This window comes from Antennarius striatus, chromosome 3 (assembly GCF_040054535.1).
Source record: "Antennarius striatus isolate MH-2024 chromosome 3, ASM4005453v1, whole genome shotgun sequence".
Lineage (NCBI taxonomy): Eukaryota > Metazoa > Chordata > Actinopteri > Lophiiformes > Antennariidae > Antennarius > Antennarius striatus.
This window is the reverse complement of record NC_090778.1, coordinates 27,004,328-27,020,364: the sequence shown is the minus strand read 5'-3', so window position 1 is coordinate 27,020,364 and position 16,037 is coordinate 27,004,328. Positions and strand designations below refer to the sequence as shown.

The 16,037-nt window shown below is 44.5% G+C and overlaps 1 protein-coding gene across 1 annotated transcript; it reads left to right on the top strand.

Moving 5' to 3' along the window:
- The first annotated feature begins 337 nt into the window (after window positions 1-337).
- Window positions 338-14,340, top strand: c5 (complement component 5). The gene is made up of 42 exons (XM_068311885.1): window positions 338-485; window positions 951-1,146; window positions 1,226-1,379; window positions 2,075-2,145; window positions 2,225-2,322; window positions 2,611-2,693; window positions 2,801-2,891; window positions 2,960-3,068; window positions 3,319-3,451; window positions 3,527-3,642; window positions 3,743-3,931; window positions 4,047-4,250; window positions 4,324-4,533; window positions 5,033-5,182; window positions 5,267-5,393; window positions 5,479-5,544; window positions 5,631-5,822; window positions 6,329-6,413; window positions 6,619-6,701; window positions 7,335-7,474; window positions 7,569-7,802; window positions 7,965-8,025; window positions 8,108-8,197; window positions 8,335-8,547; window positions 8,677-8,752; window positions 8,843-9,002; window positions 9,076-9,180; window positions 9,292-9,463; window positions 9,692-9,816; window positions 10,191-10,271; window positions 10,414-10,566; window positions 10,642-10,704; window positions 10,788-10,878; window positions 11,155-11,194; window positions 11,691-11,793; window positions 12,054-12,128; window positions 12,405-12,510; window positions 12,797-12,880; window positions 12,966-13,055; window positions 13,307-13,399; window positions 13,804-13,942; window positions 14,027-14,340. Exons 1-42 carry the CDS (start codon window positions 421-423, stop codon window positions 14,157-14,159), a joined length of 5,049 nt encoding a protein of 1,682 aa, XP_068167986.1. The 5' UTR covers window positions 338-420; the 3' UTR covers window positions 14,160-14,340.
- The last annotated feature ends 1,697 nt before the right edge of the window (window positions 14,341-16,037 follow it).

Here is a 16,037-nt window from a genome sequence, read left to right as displayed (position 1 = left end):
GTTTGTGTCACCTGAATCCACATTAGGAGTAAAGAGGGAGGTCAATGTTGTTGAAAATGTATCTGTAATGGTCAGGTGAGCCTCTAGGGGGCGCTAATGGGACTGGTCTGGTGTCAAAGGGCGGCGCTAATTATGACCGGAATATGTTCGTGGATGTGACGAAACCTCAGTGTCAACAGTTTGGTAAGATCAGAAAGCACACTGAATAAACTGGCCTTTTGGACACAAACACACATGCACACGCACACACACACACACACACACACACACACACACACACACACACACACAAAAACAGTCCAGACATTTGTCAATAGCTGAGTTGATCACTAACTAATAAATCTAAAAGTCTTCGCTCCTCAGTTTTGTGTGTCAGTTGTGTGTTTTTCTTACTGTGTGTGTTTTCTCCTCTCCGTCAGGATGAAATTGTTCGTCCTCCTGACGTGTGTGTTTTTTTGTTGGAGGGCAGAGGCCGATCCCAGATCGTAAGTCAACTTTTTTCATCTGTTGTTGATTGTTAGCTGCTTCATTATCACATTTTTAGAGGCTTCGTATCCATGACGACATTAAACTAAATGTGACAGGAATCATTGGTTTCTGTGTAGATGAGGTCATGTTGGATTCATTTTGACATCACAGTTTTTCCCTCCCTAAAGTACACATGAAGCTAAAGAAATGTTTCAGGACTTTGATTTGTGCTTGTGTCCTACATACAGCCGACGTTGTCAGTCAGCGTCCTACATACTTACAAATATATAAATATCATATAAATGTTATTATGAATATCTTCTTGGGGGGTCAGCATGGTGCAGTGGGTAGCGCTGTTGTCTGACAGGAAGAAGGTCCTGGGTTTGATTCCATCTGGATGGGGTTGGGTGTTTATCTCTCTATGTGGATCGGTGATGAACTTGCAACTCATCCACTTCCTGTTCCATCTCCTCCTCCCTCAGGTATCTGATCACAGCTCCTCGTTCTCTACGCCTGGACGCCGAGGAGAACGTGGTGGTGCAGCTTTTCGGTTTCACAGATCAGGTGGATGTCTACGTGTTCTTGAAGACCTCCATGGCGCCAAATCATGTGGTTCTGGCTAAAAAGATGGTGACCCTCAACTCCCAGAACCACCACCAGGCCGCGGCCAAAGTCCGGGTCAGAGCCCATTCTGGACAACATTGATAGTGATTCACCAATGATATTTCGATCATTCATTCTCTGTTTCTCGCTGTAGCTGTACACAAGTCAGCTGGATAAGAGTGTGGGTCATGTGATTCTCCACGTCCAATCACGGGAGATCAATAAGCACCTGTCTGTCCCCGTCAGCCGCTCCAACGGTTACCTGTTCATCCAAACCGACAAGCCGCTGTACACGCCACATCAGGGTGGTGAGTCATTCCTGAATGGAACATCCTCAGTGACCCACAATGCATTGCTGTCCAGTCACAATTAAATCATGTGTTCAAGTGATCCTCAAGGCCTCGTTAATTCATAAACTTAGGCTCAAATGGAACTTAAGTTTGTTGGAGATGATCAAATAAGCAGTTGTGGTCTTTTAAACACTGGAAGATGAATATGTCTGGCATTTGGCCAGTAACGCCCAAACTTTTTTTGCGTTCATTCTTTTTTCTTCTTTTGAATATACCTCAACTTAAATGTTATCCTAAATCAGATTTTGGAAATCTGAATTAAATCAGAAGTCTGTTACGTTACAGATTTTAAAGATCCATCATAAGTCTCTCTGATTAATCTTGCAATTTTAAAGAAAAAAATCTGGATCCAGCCTTTATTCAGATCCACCTACAAAATTTAATTATGGCCTTTATGGCTTGATTCCCATCCTTCAACCAAGTTTCATGGATACCTCTTCAGTAATTTTTGTATAATCCTGCTAATGATGGTGAAAACATGACTTTCATGGTGGAGGTAATGAGATACAGAGTGTGTGTGTGTGTGTGTGTGTGTGTGTGTGTGTGTGTGTGTGTGTGTGTGTGTGTGTGTGTGTGTGTGTGTGTGTGTGTGTGTGTGTGTGTGTGTGTGTGTGTGTGTGTGTGTGTGTGTGTGTGTGTGTGTGTGTGTCCAGTCAAAGTGAGGGCGTTTTCTCTGAACCAGGAGCTGAGGCCGGCTAACCGCAGCGTCTTCCTGACCTTCAAGGTGAGTGTTCCACCATGTCTCAGCTGATGATTTCTCTGACATCACAGTGATCTTAGATCAGTGATTTTGTCACTGACAGGACCCGGATCATGCAACGGTGGACATTGTTGAGATGATTGATGCCAACAATGGAATTCCATCGATGCAGAACCCCTTCAAGATTCCCCTTAATCCAAAGTAAAGTGTTAAAGAAACTCCTGAATTAATCTATGTTTACACTTCTAATCTGTAGGTAATCTTATTAAGGTGATTCCAGGCTGTGTAGAATGTGATTCCAGAATTTGTCCTGTGATTCAAGGGTACTTGTAATACATACAAGGCTGTGTAATGTGATTCCAAGCTGTGAAATGTGATTCCAGGCAGAGTAAAATGTGATTCCAGGATGTGTAAAGTGATTCCAGACTGTCTGTCATGTGATTCCAGGCTGAGTAATGTGATTCCAGGCTGTCTGTCACTTGATTTCAGGTTGGGCGTTTGGTTCATTGAAGCCTCTTACTCCGATGATTTCACCACAGCAGCCAGAACAGACTTTGAAGTTAGAGAATACGGTACAATTATTCACCTCTCAACTATCTGATAACATTCTGGGATGGCGGTTTTAGCCTGGTTTCATGTTATGCGCGTGTTAACGTGTAAATTAACTGCTGTATTTCAGTCCTTCCTAGTATTACCATCCGAGTGGAACCGCAGGAATCTTTCATCAGCTACAGAAGCTTCACAAGTTTCAAGTTCAAGGTTTCTGCAAAGTGAGTAGACTCTGAGGAGAATTCGGTCACCATTGAGTGGTGAACTCGACTAACTGTGTTCCTGTCAGGTATCTTAATGGAGCTCCGCTGGCCAATGGGGTGGTGTTCCTGCGCTATGGCTACGTTAGCGACAAGGATCCTCCAGTTCTCATCCCCACTTCTGTTGTCAGAGATCGCGTAAGAAAACAAAGAAATACAATCAATACCCTGATCAGAAAGCAGTGCTGACACTATCAGATCAATGCGTCTCATGATTGAGTCTTTACTAACTGGGGGGGTGATCCTGTCACGGTGGAGGATACACAAGGATTCATGTTCTGTGAGCTCAGCTGAGTTCCTTCAGAGGCAGCAAAGACTGTGATCATGTCTATAAATATGGTTGTTGTTGTTGTTGTTGTTTGCTGTTAGTATTTTGTGTATCTTCTAGTTGTCGCCGGAGGGTGAAATCGACGTGACTGTTGACATGGGGAGCGTCCTGTCCAAACACGACGGCCCCCAAGACTTGAACAGTCTGTTGGGGAAGTACCTGTACATCGCTGTCCTCGTACAGGAGGATACAGGTACGTACTTTAGAACCCTAACCTTCATCCAACACTACCCCCCAGGTGTCCTCAACCTGCCTCTCCGTCTCTCAGGGGGCATCAGCCAAGAGGCGGTGTTTGACTCCGTGAAGTTTCTTAAATCACCGTATAGGTTGAGTTTAGTTTCAACACCCCCCTTCATTAAACCTGGACTTCCTTATGGCATCCAGGTAAGCATGAGAACCGCCATATTTTACATATGCTGTGTAACCCCCCACCACCACCCACCCCCCTCCAAAATAACTTAGAGAGTTCTTGATCCTGCTGCAGGTGTTGGTGAAGAACCACCTGGACAAACCGGTGCCCCGCGTTCAGCTTCGTCTGGAGGAGCGACAAGTCACCAGAAGGGGGAGGAACAGTGAGCTGCTGCCATGTCCTGACACCTCAATCACCCAATCAGATGGCATCGCTGTGTTCATCTGCAACACACCAAAGGAATCAGTCAAGGTGGCGCTGAAGGTGAGGAGGAGGAGGAGCAGGAGGAGGAAGATGCTCTGTGTGGTGTTGTAAGCCTGTGATGTCATGTTTAATTCCGGAACCATCTCACCTGGGTCGTTTTCTACCTCCGACACAGTTTGTGACGGCGAATCCCGCCCTGCCACCCGCCAGTCAGGCCAGTCTGACTCTGAATGCGGTGGCCTATTACTCTCCAAACCAGCGTTACCTTTACATTGACCCTCCACTGCCTGGACAGAGTGTGGTGGTGGGAAGCCAGTCCCACATCAGTGTGTACTCGGCCACGCCCTCCTACGTGCCTGTCAGAGCCCTCAGCTACTTGGTGAGATCGACGCAATTGATGATGCGCATCACCAGCGTTTCCATGGTTACCAATGACGTCTCTGCTCCCCCAGGTGCTGTCCAAAGGGAAGGTGGTGCATTTTGGCAGTCAGACATTTGTTTCTCAAGGCAACAAACAGATAGTGCGCTTCGAGGTGACGCCCTCCATGGTCCCGTCCATCAGGCTGCTGGTCTACTACATCCTGTTTGGAGAGGGAACGTCTGAGCTGGTGGCTGACTCCATCTTATTGGACGTCAAACACCAGTGTGTCAATGCACTTGTGGTAGGACTGCCAACAATTTATTATTTGTTGCATGGATGGATGGATGGAAGGTGCTTCGAGATAAGACACTGGTTTAGAACGTGGCTGCTTCATGCAGTGCAAAAGCTGAGCATCTTCGAAGACCAAACCAAAAATCCCATGATCCCATGTACTTTTATCAGGGTTATTGTTGGCTAATCCACAACGGTTGATGTTTTCCTCAGAAATGGCATCCCATCAGCACCTCCTTGAGGGCATCTTACCTCAGATGGTTTCTACTTTCTCTCTGGTGGTTTTTGCCCTTTCATAGGTTTCTGCTGGTATTGGGATTATTTGGATAAAGTCATTTTGCCTTTATCCTTTATCTATGAAAATTATTTTCAATGTAGTATGAAGCCAATAATTGTCAAATAAAATGTGTGTGTGTGTGTGTGTGTGTGTGTGTGTGTGTGTGTGTGTGTGTGTGTGTGTGTGTGTGTGTGTGTGTGTGTGTGTGTGTGTGTGTGTGTGTGTGTGTCAGACCGATCTGTCATGTCAGAAACAAGAGTACAAACCAAAGGACAACCTCCAACTGGACATCTGGACCAATCAGGCATGCTTGGTGGCTCTGTCAGCTGTGGACTCCAACATCTTTAATCTGCGACCCAACTACAGGGATCCCGTTACTATGGTAACACACCCAACATTCCATCTGTTCATGTGAATGAGTTTGATTTGAAGTGATGTTAAACAGAGTAACTACGGTGACCTGCAGGTTCTGCGTCACATTGAGGCGAGCGACCAGGGCTGCGGTGGGGGCGGGGGCAAAGACGCTGCTGATGTCTTCCGATTGGCCGGTCTGACTTTCATCACCAATGCCAACGCCCAACCATCAAGCAGCAGTGCGTCAATCAGACGATCCACGATTAATCAGTTAGTCAATTAATCAATCAGTTAATCCATGACCTCAAACTGTCGTCCTCACAGATGAAGCCTGCTCAGCGGTGATTCGTGCAAAACGAGCTCTGACTGAAGAGGAAAAGAAAAAGATAGGTGAGACTCACCTGTCAGGTCCTACAACCCGTGATGCAACACATTATTTCAGTATAAAGCAGATAACTGTTGGTGTTTTTGTCCAGCGGCGAGTTATGGGGGCCTGAGGATTTGCTGTGAACAGGGCATGGACTTCGTCCCAAAGAGTGTGACCTGTCATCAGTTCGCGATCCAGGTCTACCCAAAACACCCTCGCTGCAGAGAGGCATTCAGGAAATGCTGCGAGAAGGCCCAGGAGCACCTGGACCAGGACCAGGACACAGTACTGGGACGCCAGGGTCAGTCTGGACTCTACACATCGGATGTTGTTGACTACACACAGTTAGAAAAATACAAAAACCTGAATGAGGAGGAGGAGGTGGTCTTTCCTTGAGACACCAGATTGCACTGGATTAGATGGACGTGCTGACGTCTACGTTGGTTTCCATGAAATCCCAGTTTAGGCTTTGGAGGTTGATGTTTATGTACAGGTTTATGTTGCTGTCGATTATACGTCAGTTTACAAATAAATACAGAAAACAATATCATGTTTTCACAATTTTTACTCGACTCGTGAATGATAATAATTCCTGCATTTGTTTTTTAACCTTAAAAAAGGTTTATTTGATCATTTATTCATACATTAACTGTCCACGATGTAGGGCAAATGTTGCCAAATTGTATTCGTAAATTTAGATTTTTTTTCTGAAATATATTTAACATAAAATGTACTTGTTTATTAGCTTAAAATAGATTCATATTAACAATATATTATTGACAATGCATTCATATTGTGTTTGGACAGCGATGGGTGCCAACTATGAACTTTCGCCGTCTCTGGTGCGGAGCTACTTTCCCGAGAGCTGGATGTGGGAGGTTCAGCGTTCCAGGTGACGCAAATCAAACTCACCTCACAGTTTCTGTTTGTTTTGTTTGGACAACAACACAAAAGTAAGTCAGTACATAACCTCATTCCATTATTCAGGGTCTGACTTTCGTTTAGTTTGTAGAGTCTCTACTAGCGGCCTCACACCACCGATCTCTTCTTCTACAGTCTGATTGAACATTTTACTGATGCTTGTCCTCTGTCCTCAGTGGGGGCACGATGCCCATCCGTCGGACCCTCCCAGACTCTCTCACCACCTGGGAGATCAGGGCTGTCGGGATGTTCAGGGATGGTGAGTCTTTATGACTTCTTTCAATGATTTGTTTTCTTCCATTGTTTCACATATCCTCCAATTTGTTGTTTGTTGTTGTTTTCATTTATTGTCCGTCCTTCATCCCTTCAACATGTCATTCTGTTTTTTCTTCCTCTCAGATCCTTCACTTAATTTAAAAAAAAAAAGAAATTATATACTGATTATAATCCCCGCAGGGAAATTAGTAGCACACTCTAGTTAGTTCAAATCAAATCATGCATCAAAGTTCGTAAGGATTGCTTTTCTCAGGATCAGCGCATTAAAATTCTAAATTAACATTTAATACACTATAATTTAGTCAGATGAATTTGATAAATATGGACGATCCGAAGATTTCTTTAAAAACTACGGAGTGAGCTTTTCCCTGATATCATCATTGTGCTTCAAAGTTTTCACTTTGGTTTTCTTTTATTTGTGGAACAGCTGTTCTGTGACGCACGCTATCAGCATTTCATTTGTACAGTATTGCCTCGAGATGTGAGCTGATTGACATACACGTTTTCTGAGATGCGAGGTGATCACGAGCAGGAAAGTGACTTCTTGTTTAGACAGGAAGTCACCTTGTGCTCTTCCACAGTTTGAACAACTCTCGATCCGTCTCCTCTCCTCCAGGTATTTGCGTCTCGGAGCCGGCTCGGGTGTCGGTCGGCCTCCCGCTGAGTTTGGACGTTCCACTGCCGTATCAAGTGGTCAGGGGAGAACAGTTGGAGCTGAAGGGCTCGGTGTACAACCAGCAGCCTTACAGCGTCACGGTACCACCCACGACTACATATCCCATGATCCTCTGAGAGCACCACAAACCGTTTCAACACTGCATGTCAGCACCTCCCTCCGTTTCCTCCTCAGTATTGCGTGACGCTGACGGCCGGACCGGAGTTGTGTCTTCTGCAGTCGCAGCCGTCCAAACTGGGGGCGGGGCAGCACTCCACTTCCTGCACCTGGACACACCTGCTTGCAGGTGAGGTGGGGAAGGTGGCGCTCACGGTCCTGGGCCTGGAACCTGGAGAGCACAAGCTGACCTTTACTCTGAAGACACGAGAGGGGCAAAGAGACATCGTGGAGAAGACGCTGCGTGTGGTGGTGCGTTCAGGGATGCAGGAATCACTTTATGATTTACCTGACAAGGGGGTTGATGTTGTTATAGTAATCAGCAATCCCCCTTTTAACACCCCTTTTTAATAATCTGAAACCTGTTGAAATCTCTTTGACTGCGCTGTGATGTCATCTCTCATTGTGTTCCAGCCTGAAGGCATCAGGAAAGAGCAGTTTTCCGGCGGCAGACTCGACCCACAGGGAGTCTATGGTACAAGAAGTGATGATGAGGAGGGGTGTGTGTCTACGAAAGCTCAGAAGCTCTGAAGCCTCTGTTCTCTGTGCTGTTATAGGTTCAGAGAAGAGAGTTGTGGAAATGAAGAATAAAATGCCAGCAAACGTCGTTCCCAACACCAAGGTGGAGAGGATGCTGACCATCAATGGTGAGATCTGCTGATGCTAAGCTAAACGGCTAGCCCCGGTGAACATGTGGCAGTTTGTGTTTGTCTCTACAAGTAGATGACATGACAAATGGTGGTTAGTTGGTGCAACTGCACGTGATGTCTGTTTGACGCCCCAGGTGAGGTTAATGGTTACATCCTGTCAGTGGCGACCAACCCCGAAGTTATCCGACAGCTCATCAACCTGCCAGTCGGGTCAGCAGAGGCGGAGCTCGGTGGGCTTCTCCCCCTCGTCCAGGTGTATCATTACCTGGAAACGATGAGCTGCTGGGACCTCCTGGGAAACGACATCGAGAAGAACTCAGAAAATGTGAAGAAGAAGATCAGAGACGGTAAAAAAGTGTTGATGAGACACTGACGGAAACCTGAGGAGGGTTACTGAATGTGTGTGTGTGTGTGTGTGTGTGTGTGTGTGTGTGTGTGTGTGTGTGTGTGTGTGTGTGTGTGTGTGTGTGTGTCAGGTCTGATTGGGATCACTTCCTTCAGACGTGGGGACTGGAGCTACGGCATGTGGTTGAAGAGAGAATCCAGCACCTGGTAGAATCCCTGATTTAAACTCTTCATCTAGAGGTCAGATTAAAAATGACGGACAGCAGCTCTAATCTCGGTCTTCTGTCTCTCTGGCAGGATAACGGCTCTGGTGGTGAAGACTCTGGCCATGACGGACCCGATCGTCTCTGTGAGCCACCAGGATCTGTCGACGACGTTGTCCTGGTTGATTCGTAGTGCTCAGCAGCCGGATGGATCCTTCAAAGACAAGTCGTCCTTCAGACCCAACAGACTCATGGTCAGCATCTCTGTCCATCAGGGTCTCTGTCCTCTCTACAGGCCGATGCTTACTTTTTTCTGATTGGCTGCAGGTTGCAGGAATGGATACCCTTGACCAATCGGTGTATCTAACGTCCTTCACGCTGATCGCGTTCCATAAAGCGACAAGAATCAAAGATCCAATCCTGCAACTTAGAGTAAGTCGTCCTCCTCTTCCTCTTTCTTTTTTCCTTGTCCTCCTCCTCAAGTGATTTTTGTTATTCCTTCTTAATGTTAAATTAATTTCCTTTAAATCTTTTACTTCACAGTTCCACTATGATAGCATGCGGTCAGCAGCAAACTACATTTCCCAACATGCCGCAGGAGTGAAGAGCATGTATGTGCGTGCAGTGGCGACCTACGCCTTGACTCTTCATGACCCCAACAGCTTTACAGCGTCCACGCTGCTCAACACCCTGGAGCGTCAGGCTCGGCAGAAAGGTGTATGTCCTGCTGGGCAACATGAAGTAATGTTAACAAGACCAGAGGTTAAACCCGCCCACTTTGTGTGTGTGTGTGTGTGTGTGTGTGTGTGTGTGTGTGTGTGTGTGTGTGTGTGTGTGTGTGTGTGTGTGTGTGTGTGTGTGTGTGTGTGTGTGTGTGTGTGTGTGTGTGTGTGTGTGTGTGTGTGTGTGTGTGTGTGTGTGTGTGTGTGTGTTTTATATATAGGAAACCCTACTGAGCTTAGGTACTGGCAGGAGTCATCCGTTACAGCTGAGTGGCTGAAACCCACCCAATCCAGTAGCCTGACGGTGGAGACGACGGCCTATGTGATGCTCTCCATGCTGCTCAAGGTGTTTTCTTCACTCTTTATCTCATATTTCATCTATTGTTTTCCCACATTCACTCATCTTTCATCTTTCATTCCAAAGACGTGATGAGAGGATGAAAAATTTCAAAATTTGTACATACAACTTTTTAATTGTATTGTTTTCAATCTATTGGCGAATGATTTTCTGTCAATAATTTCTTTTATTCTTAATTTATTCACATCAGATAGTGATGCAAATAAATTAACCATAAAAGATGAAACGACTTCACATGTTTCATTGGAGCTTTCAGGTGTCACGGAAACATATTTGGTACTTTTTGTTGATTCCATAAACAGTAAACATATTGACTATTGATGACTGGAGTTTAATATGAGAAGTGTTTTTCTGTCTTGAAGGGGAGAGTTCGATATGCGAACCCCATCCTGACCTGGCTGACCCAGGATCAGCACTATGGAGAGGGATTCTACTCTCTACAGGTAAACACACCCGGTGCTGATAATATAAGGCATCAACCATTACCGAATGAAAGTTAGTGGAATGGATGGAATGGATCTAATACAAGAACGTATCCACCTGTCTATCTCTCTGTCTGTCTGTCCTTACCTGTCTGTCCCTCAGGAGACAGTCTTGACTCTGGAGGCGGTGACTGAGTACAGTAGAGTTGTCCCTCGTACTGTCCTCAATCAGGAAATCAACATCATCTACAGAAAGAAGGGGCAGCTGGGAAACTTTCACCTCACCCAGAGCCGACCTGTGGCCACGCCCATCCAGGTGAGAGTGAGACAAGTCGCTGTTCTGCTCAATTTCTGTCTGCCTGTCTCACCACATGTGTGTTTTTCCTTTCAGGTGACCAAGGATGATGACATCATCGTGTCGACAGGTAACGGGAGGGGCGTGTCCGATGTGAAGGTGGGTTTGATATAAATTGGTGTCTTGGATGTCTTGTACATTTCCCAGAATGCTCTTTGATTTTTTTTGTTGCTATTATTTAGTTGAAGACGGTTTACTATGAGACTACAGCGTCAGACGAGACGTGTCACTTTGACCTCACCATAGACGTGATCAGCGGCGACAACCCCACCCGTCAGTATGCATTCAACTTCGCCTGTCTGTCTACCTGTCTGTCTGTGTCTGTCTGTGTGTGCCTCCATGCCTCTCAACCTGTCTAGCTGTCTGCCTGCCTCTCTCCGCCTGTCTTGTTTGTCTGTCTGTCTACCTGTGTGTTTTTCTCCATATCTTTCTGTCTGTTTGTCTATTTGTCTGCATGCCTGCCAATCTGTCTGTCTACCTGTCTGTCTGTATGTATGTCTCTATACCTGTCTGTCTGTCAACCACCACAGAATTTCTTCTTGTCCTCAGATCCAAACAAAAGGTCTCCTCATCTGGTGGCTTGTGCAAAGTAAGAAAACTGACTTTAGTTTTATCTTATATATGAATTATTATGATTATTATTATTGGTATTATTTATTTTATTTTATTTTATTTTATTTTTACTGTTTTTATCATCATTATTATTTTTTGTTTGTATTATTCATCCATCCATTCATGTTCTTAAAGACAGCTGTTTATCCACATTGTGGGGCACTGGCCTGCTGGAACCTTGTATTATAATTTTTTTTATTAGTATGATCATGAATTGTCTGTAGGTGTGAATGTGAGCTTGAATGGTTGTCTGTTTATATGTGGCCCTGCAAAGAGCTGGGGTGTACCCCAGAAGCTGATATACGTAGGCTCCAGCAAACCCATTAGTTGGCTTGTCCTCATGGATGGATGGATGGACGGATGGGTGGATGATTGATTGATTAGTTGATTGATTGTACATTATGATAAAACTTCTTATCTACTGTACGTGTGAGTGTGAACAGTGATAATAACACCACCTGTGTGTGCTCCAGGTATAAACCTCCTCCCAATGAGCTGGTGATGGAGTCCACTCTGACAGTGATGAAGATCCAGCTGGCCACAGGTGTGGACGCCTACCTGGAGGACCTGAGACAGGTGAACTTTACTTTGTTCAATTCTGTTGTAGTATTTCTTTAGTGGTCAAACAATTCAGACATGTTTTTTCCCCACGTTAATTTCATCTGTTCATAATTGGTGATGTCATTTTGGAAAAAACATTGTTTGCCATCATACAGCAGTCTTACATCAATACAAGGATTAACATCACATTCAAGTGTTGTTATGCACATCTTGCTCATCAAATAAACCTGAATGGAAACAAATTTCTATCTGTGTTCATCTGACTTGTTTTACAGTTCACAGCCATAGAAGAGCCGATTGTGTCCCACTATGAGCTCCAGGGAGACACGGTGGTCATTCAGCTGGAAACTGTGAGTGACGTCATTCTGGACCTAAACTGCATCTAACAAAAAATGTCACTTCAAATTTGTGATCACAAAAATAGTTTAAAAATTAACTGCATAGTTTGGAAAATGAAACATTGTAAATGTATTAAAATGTGATTTGTGATATGCAAATTAGAAAATAATTTTTATAGCTTGATTTAATTATTTGGACATAAATTTGTGTTTAGTCACCAGGTTCTCTGTGATAACTTCCTGTCTGGTTGCTATGTTATTTGTGATAACTTTCTGTCTCATTGGTAGGTTCCTGCAGAACACTTCATGTGTGTTGGTTTTCGGATCAGGACCAGTTTCAGTGTGACAGGATCCAGCAAGTCAATATTTAGAGTCTATGAGCCTCAGGACAAAGGTGAGTCAAAGAAAACTTTGAATGGAAACAGTTATGAAACGAATACGATTACATTGACCAAAAATTTAACTTTATTAATCTTCGTAGTTTGAGTTTTCGATTTTCTTTATAAGATGTGAGACTTTATAAGGCTTTCACTTTTATTGTTTAAGAATTCCCAACATTTCTTTGTCTTTTCCTGTCAGAGAAAAGTTTTCCCTACAGAGTGAGAGCAGACATGTCAAGTACAAAATAATCAACCCAGACTGTGCTGAAAGGTTTAAATGTTCCATCTTCTCTCTTTCAGGCAGTATGTGCACTGAACAGTTCTCTTACCGGGATCAGCTTCTGCAGAGCCTCTGTGTGGGTGAACAGTGTCAGTGTATGACAGGTAACACCTGGCATTACATGCTGGTGTGTACTTTGTGTGTTACATGTAATGTTTGAGCTGAATCATGTGACACATTGTTGTTTAGCTGCATGCGCCGCCTACAGAGGACACATCGACATGACTCTGACAGCATCAAAACGCACAGATGAGGCCTGCAAGCCGCACATCAAATACGGTCAGAGTTGTTTTTAATGACAAGTTTACCTCATTCATGCTCAAAGTATAAAAATGATTGAGTTTCCTCTCTGTACGACATGGTACCGACCAAAACACAAACATTTACAACCTTTATTTAAAATATTTAAATCTTGAATCTACTGCATTGATGCTGGAATGTTCCCAGGTAACTGGAAGGAGGTTTAAGAGACCATTTTATGTTTCAATAACAAAATGACATCCAGATAATTCCTGTTTCTGTCCCTGCAGTCTATAAAGTGACAGTGAAGTCCTCAGCAGTAGAAGGAGACTTTGTGATCTACGCAGCCACCGTAGATGAAGTCCTGACAAACACTGACAAAGGTGAGTCTCTCATTTTTCAAATCGTGGTGAGTTAACTGGAAAAGAAAAAAATATTGAGAAAAAAAAACACTATTTGTGATATCATTTACACCCTTTTTAAGGTGAAACCTTCACATTAGCATTGCACCTCATCTGAGGGGGGATATCGTAATCTGTTTACCGCTGTGATCAATATCAGATGAGTCCTGCTGAAGTGGATCTTATTCTTAATGAAGGACATTTTATTCTGATTTCTAGTCCAGCATTTTATGCTATGAACTGTTCAAGTTATTAAATTAAAGCAAAACTGTTTTGACGACATGCTTAAATGACTCACATTTAACAATTGTGTTGCATTACCTTGAGATCCTTCATGACATCACGTGACCTCATATTAACATGACATCCCTGTTTTTTCCCTGAAGACTTCGAAGCGGTGCGTTCAAGTACGGAAGTGGAGCTGGTTAAAAAGGCAACTTGTCACGCTGTTGATATCCAGAACAACAAACAGTACCTACTGATGGGAACCAGTGGGTTGGTAGTCACGCTCAGGCAAAGCTTCAAGTCAGTGTCTCTCCACTTCTCTCTCCCCTGTGGTTCTTCTCTCGGTGTGAAGTCGCTCTGACCGGCTGGAATCTTGTCTTGTAGGTATCGTCTCTCTCTGGACTCGGAGGCTGTGGTGGAGCTGTGGCCTTCTGGCTGTCGTTCTCCTCAGTGTTTTGAATACATGGACCAACTGAACGACTTTACCCTGGATTTGCAGTTAGGGGGCTGCCCTTAACCATTACCAACAACAGTCACACACCAGAACTGAAGTGTACGATGTAATTTAGTGTTAGGGGGTTTTTAAAAAAAAAAAAGTGTTACTGAGTATTTTATTTCTGTTTCCAAATTGTGTCATCATTTTATAATCTAGATCATAACATAAAATAAAGGCACTGCGTGTTCTCTGTGTGTAACTATATTGATCTGGTTCATGACATCCTGGAATACCACACGTTGCTTCACCTGTATCTGCAATATCGGAACATTTACTCTAGCACTGGTAGTATTTTCATTCTATGCTCCTTCTAATTCTACTATGACATTGTTCTGTAACAAAATGTCCCCTTTTTATCGCATTACAGTAAATTAACTGATATTACTCTGCCTTCAATATTAATTATATATATTATTAAAATAATATAATAATTGATCATCGAGTAATTATTACCTTAATTATATTAATGTTTTAATATTAAATATCTAACCACCACCTAGAACCTGAAGCATTGCCTCGAATCAAGGCAATGATGACGTCATTCCAGGAACTAACATTCCCGAGTTTACCCGAGCCGGGAGGTGGGACTCGGTGTTTCAGCAAGTTTGGCTCGGCTGAAACAAGCCGTGATGACGGTCGTTCCGTTCACCCGACGTCACCACAAAGTACAGCAGGTGGATTTGTGGCTGCGGGGCAGGTTGGAGTTTAGTGAACCGGAGAAAACGGACCGGAAGTGTCTTGGTGGCCGGAAACCAGGAAATACCTGGAAAAACTGTCGGTGGCTGTTGAGCTCCTGCAGAGACCGGCGTCCAATCAGCGAGTCCCTGTGAGGCTCCGCAGCATCCCATTTGTCTCCATGGAACACCTGACCAAGAACGTCCAATCAGAGCGGAGTAAGGCCCCGCCCACAGGTGCCGGATCTTTTAGAAAACACAACTTTTTTCACGCCCGCATGGGAAAAATACTGAAGTGTCAAGCATGTTTATCAACGCGTCTTCGACGTGGAGCTGTTATACGTCAGAAAATAGCCGGTTTTAACTGCGTCCATTCTGAGTGTACATGTAGACACGGGTTACACACGCTGACGTCACAGCGGCTTTCGTCGCAGGGAGACGCCCCCCGGATAGAAAAAGTTGCGGATACAGCGTCCACAGGACAACTCAGACCCGGCGTTTTTAAAAAAAAAAAACAAACTTCAGTTTGGCCAACGTTTTCAAAAAGTATCTGCGTTACGGTGTGGATGGAAGGCGTAACCAACACAAAAAACTTTGCAGATCCGGCCCCCTGTGGACGGGGCCAAAGTGGGCGTGTGTGTCGGAGAAGCCAGAGAGCCGTCGCACAACTTCCTGAAAGCAAGTGTCAATGGATTCCCTGATCAATTCCCTGATCAATTCACTGATTGATGGTCATGTTGCAGCCTGACCACAGCTCGGGCCACAGACGGGGAGCTCAGCTTCCCGACCGGAACAAGGTGCGGCGGCTGCAGAAGCTGCTCCCACCACCAGGAGCTCCAGGAAGCAGACTGGACGACTGATGTTTTTGTACATATTCGACTTGAACTCTTTATTCTTCTGTTGCTTCATTGTAAAATATTAATAAAATTTTGTTACTCAATACTTTCAGGGTATTTGTGTCTGAATGGCGCCCCCTGGAGCTTCGAACCGTGCAGGACAACTGTTTCATTACTCGGCGCCAGCCGACCTCCAGTGGAGGATTTTACATGGTGCCGTCGGTTCCAATGCTTTTGTCTCTGTTTTCGCCCCTGCGTTTCCAGCCAGTGTCCCTTCTGTCCTCTTCAGGAGACAGTCTTTCATACTTTCAGTGAGTGTGGGAGACTTGCAGTGCTCTTCACTCTTCTAACGAATGTTTTTAACTTGTTCAATGAAAACTTAAGTATCA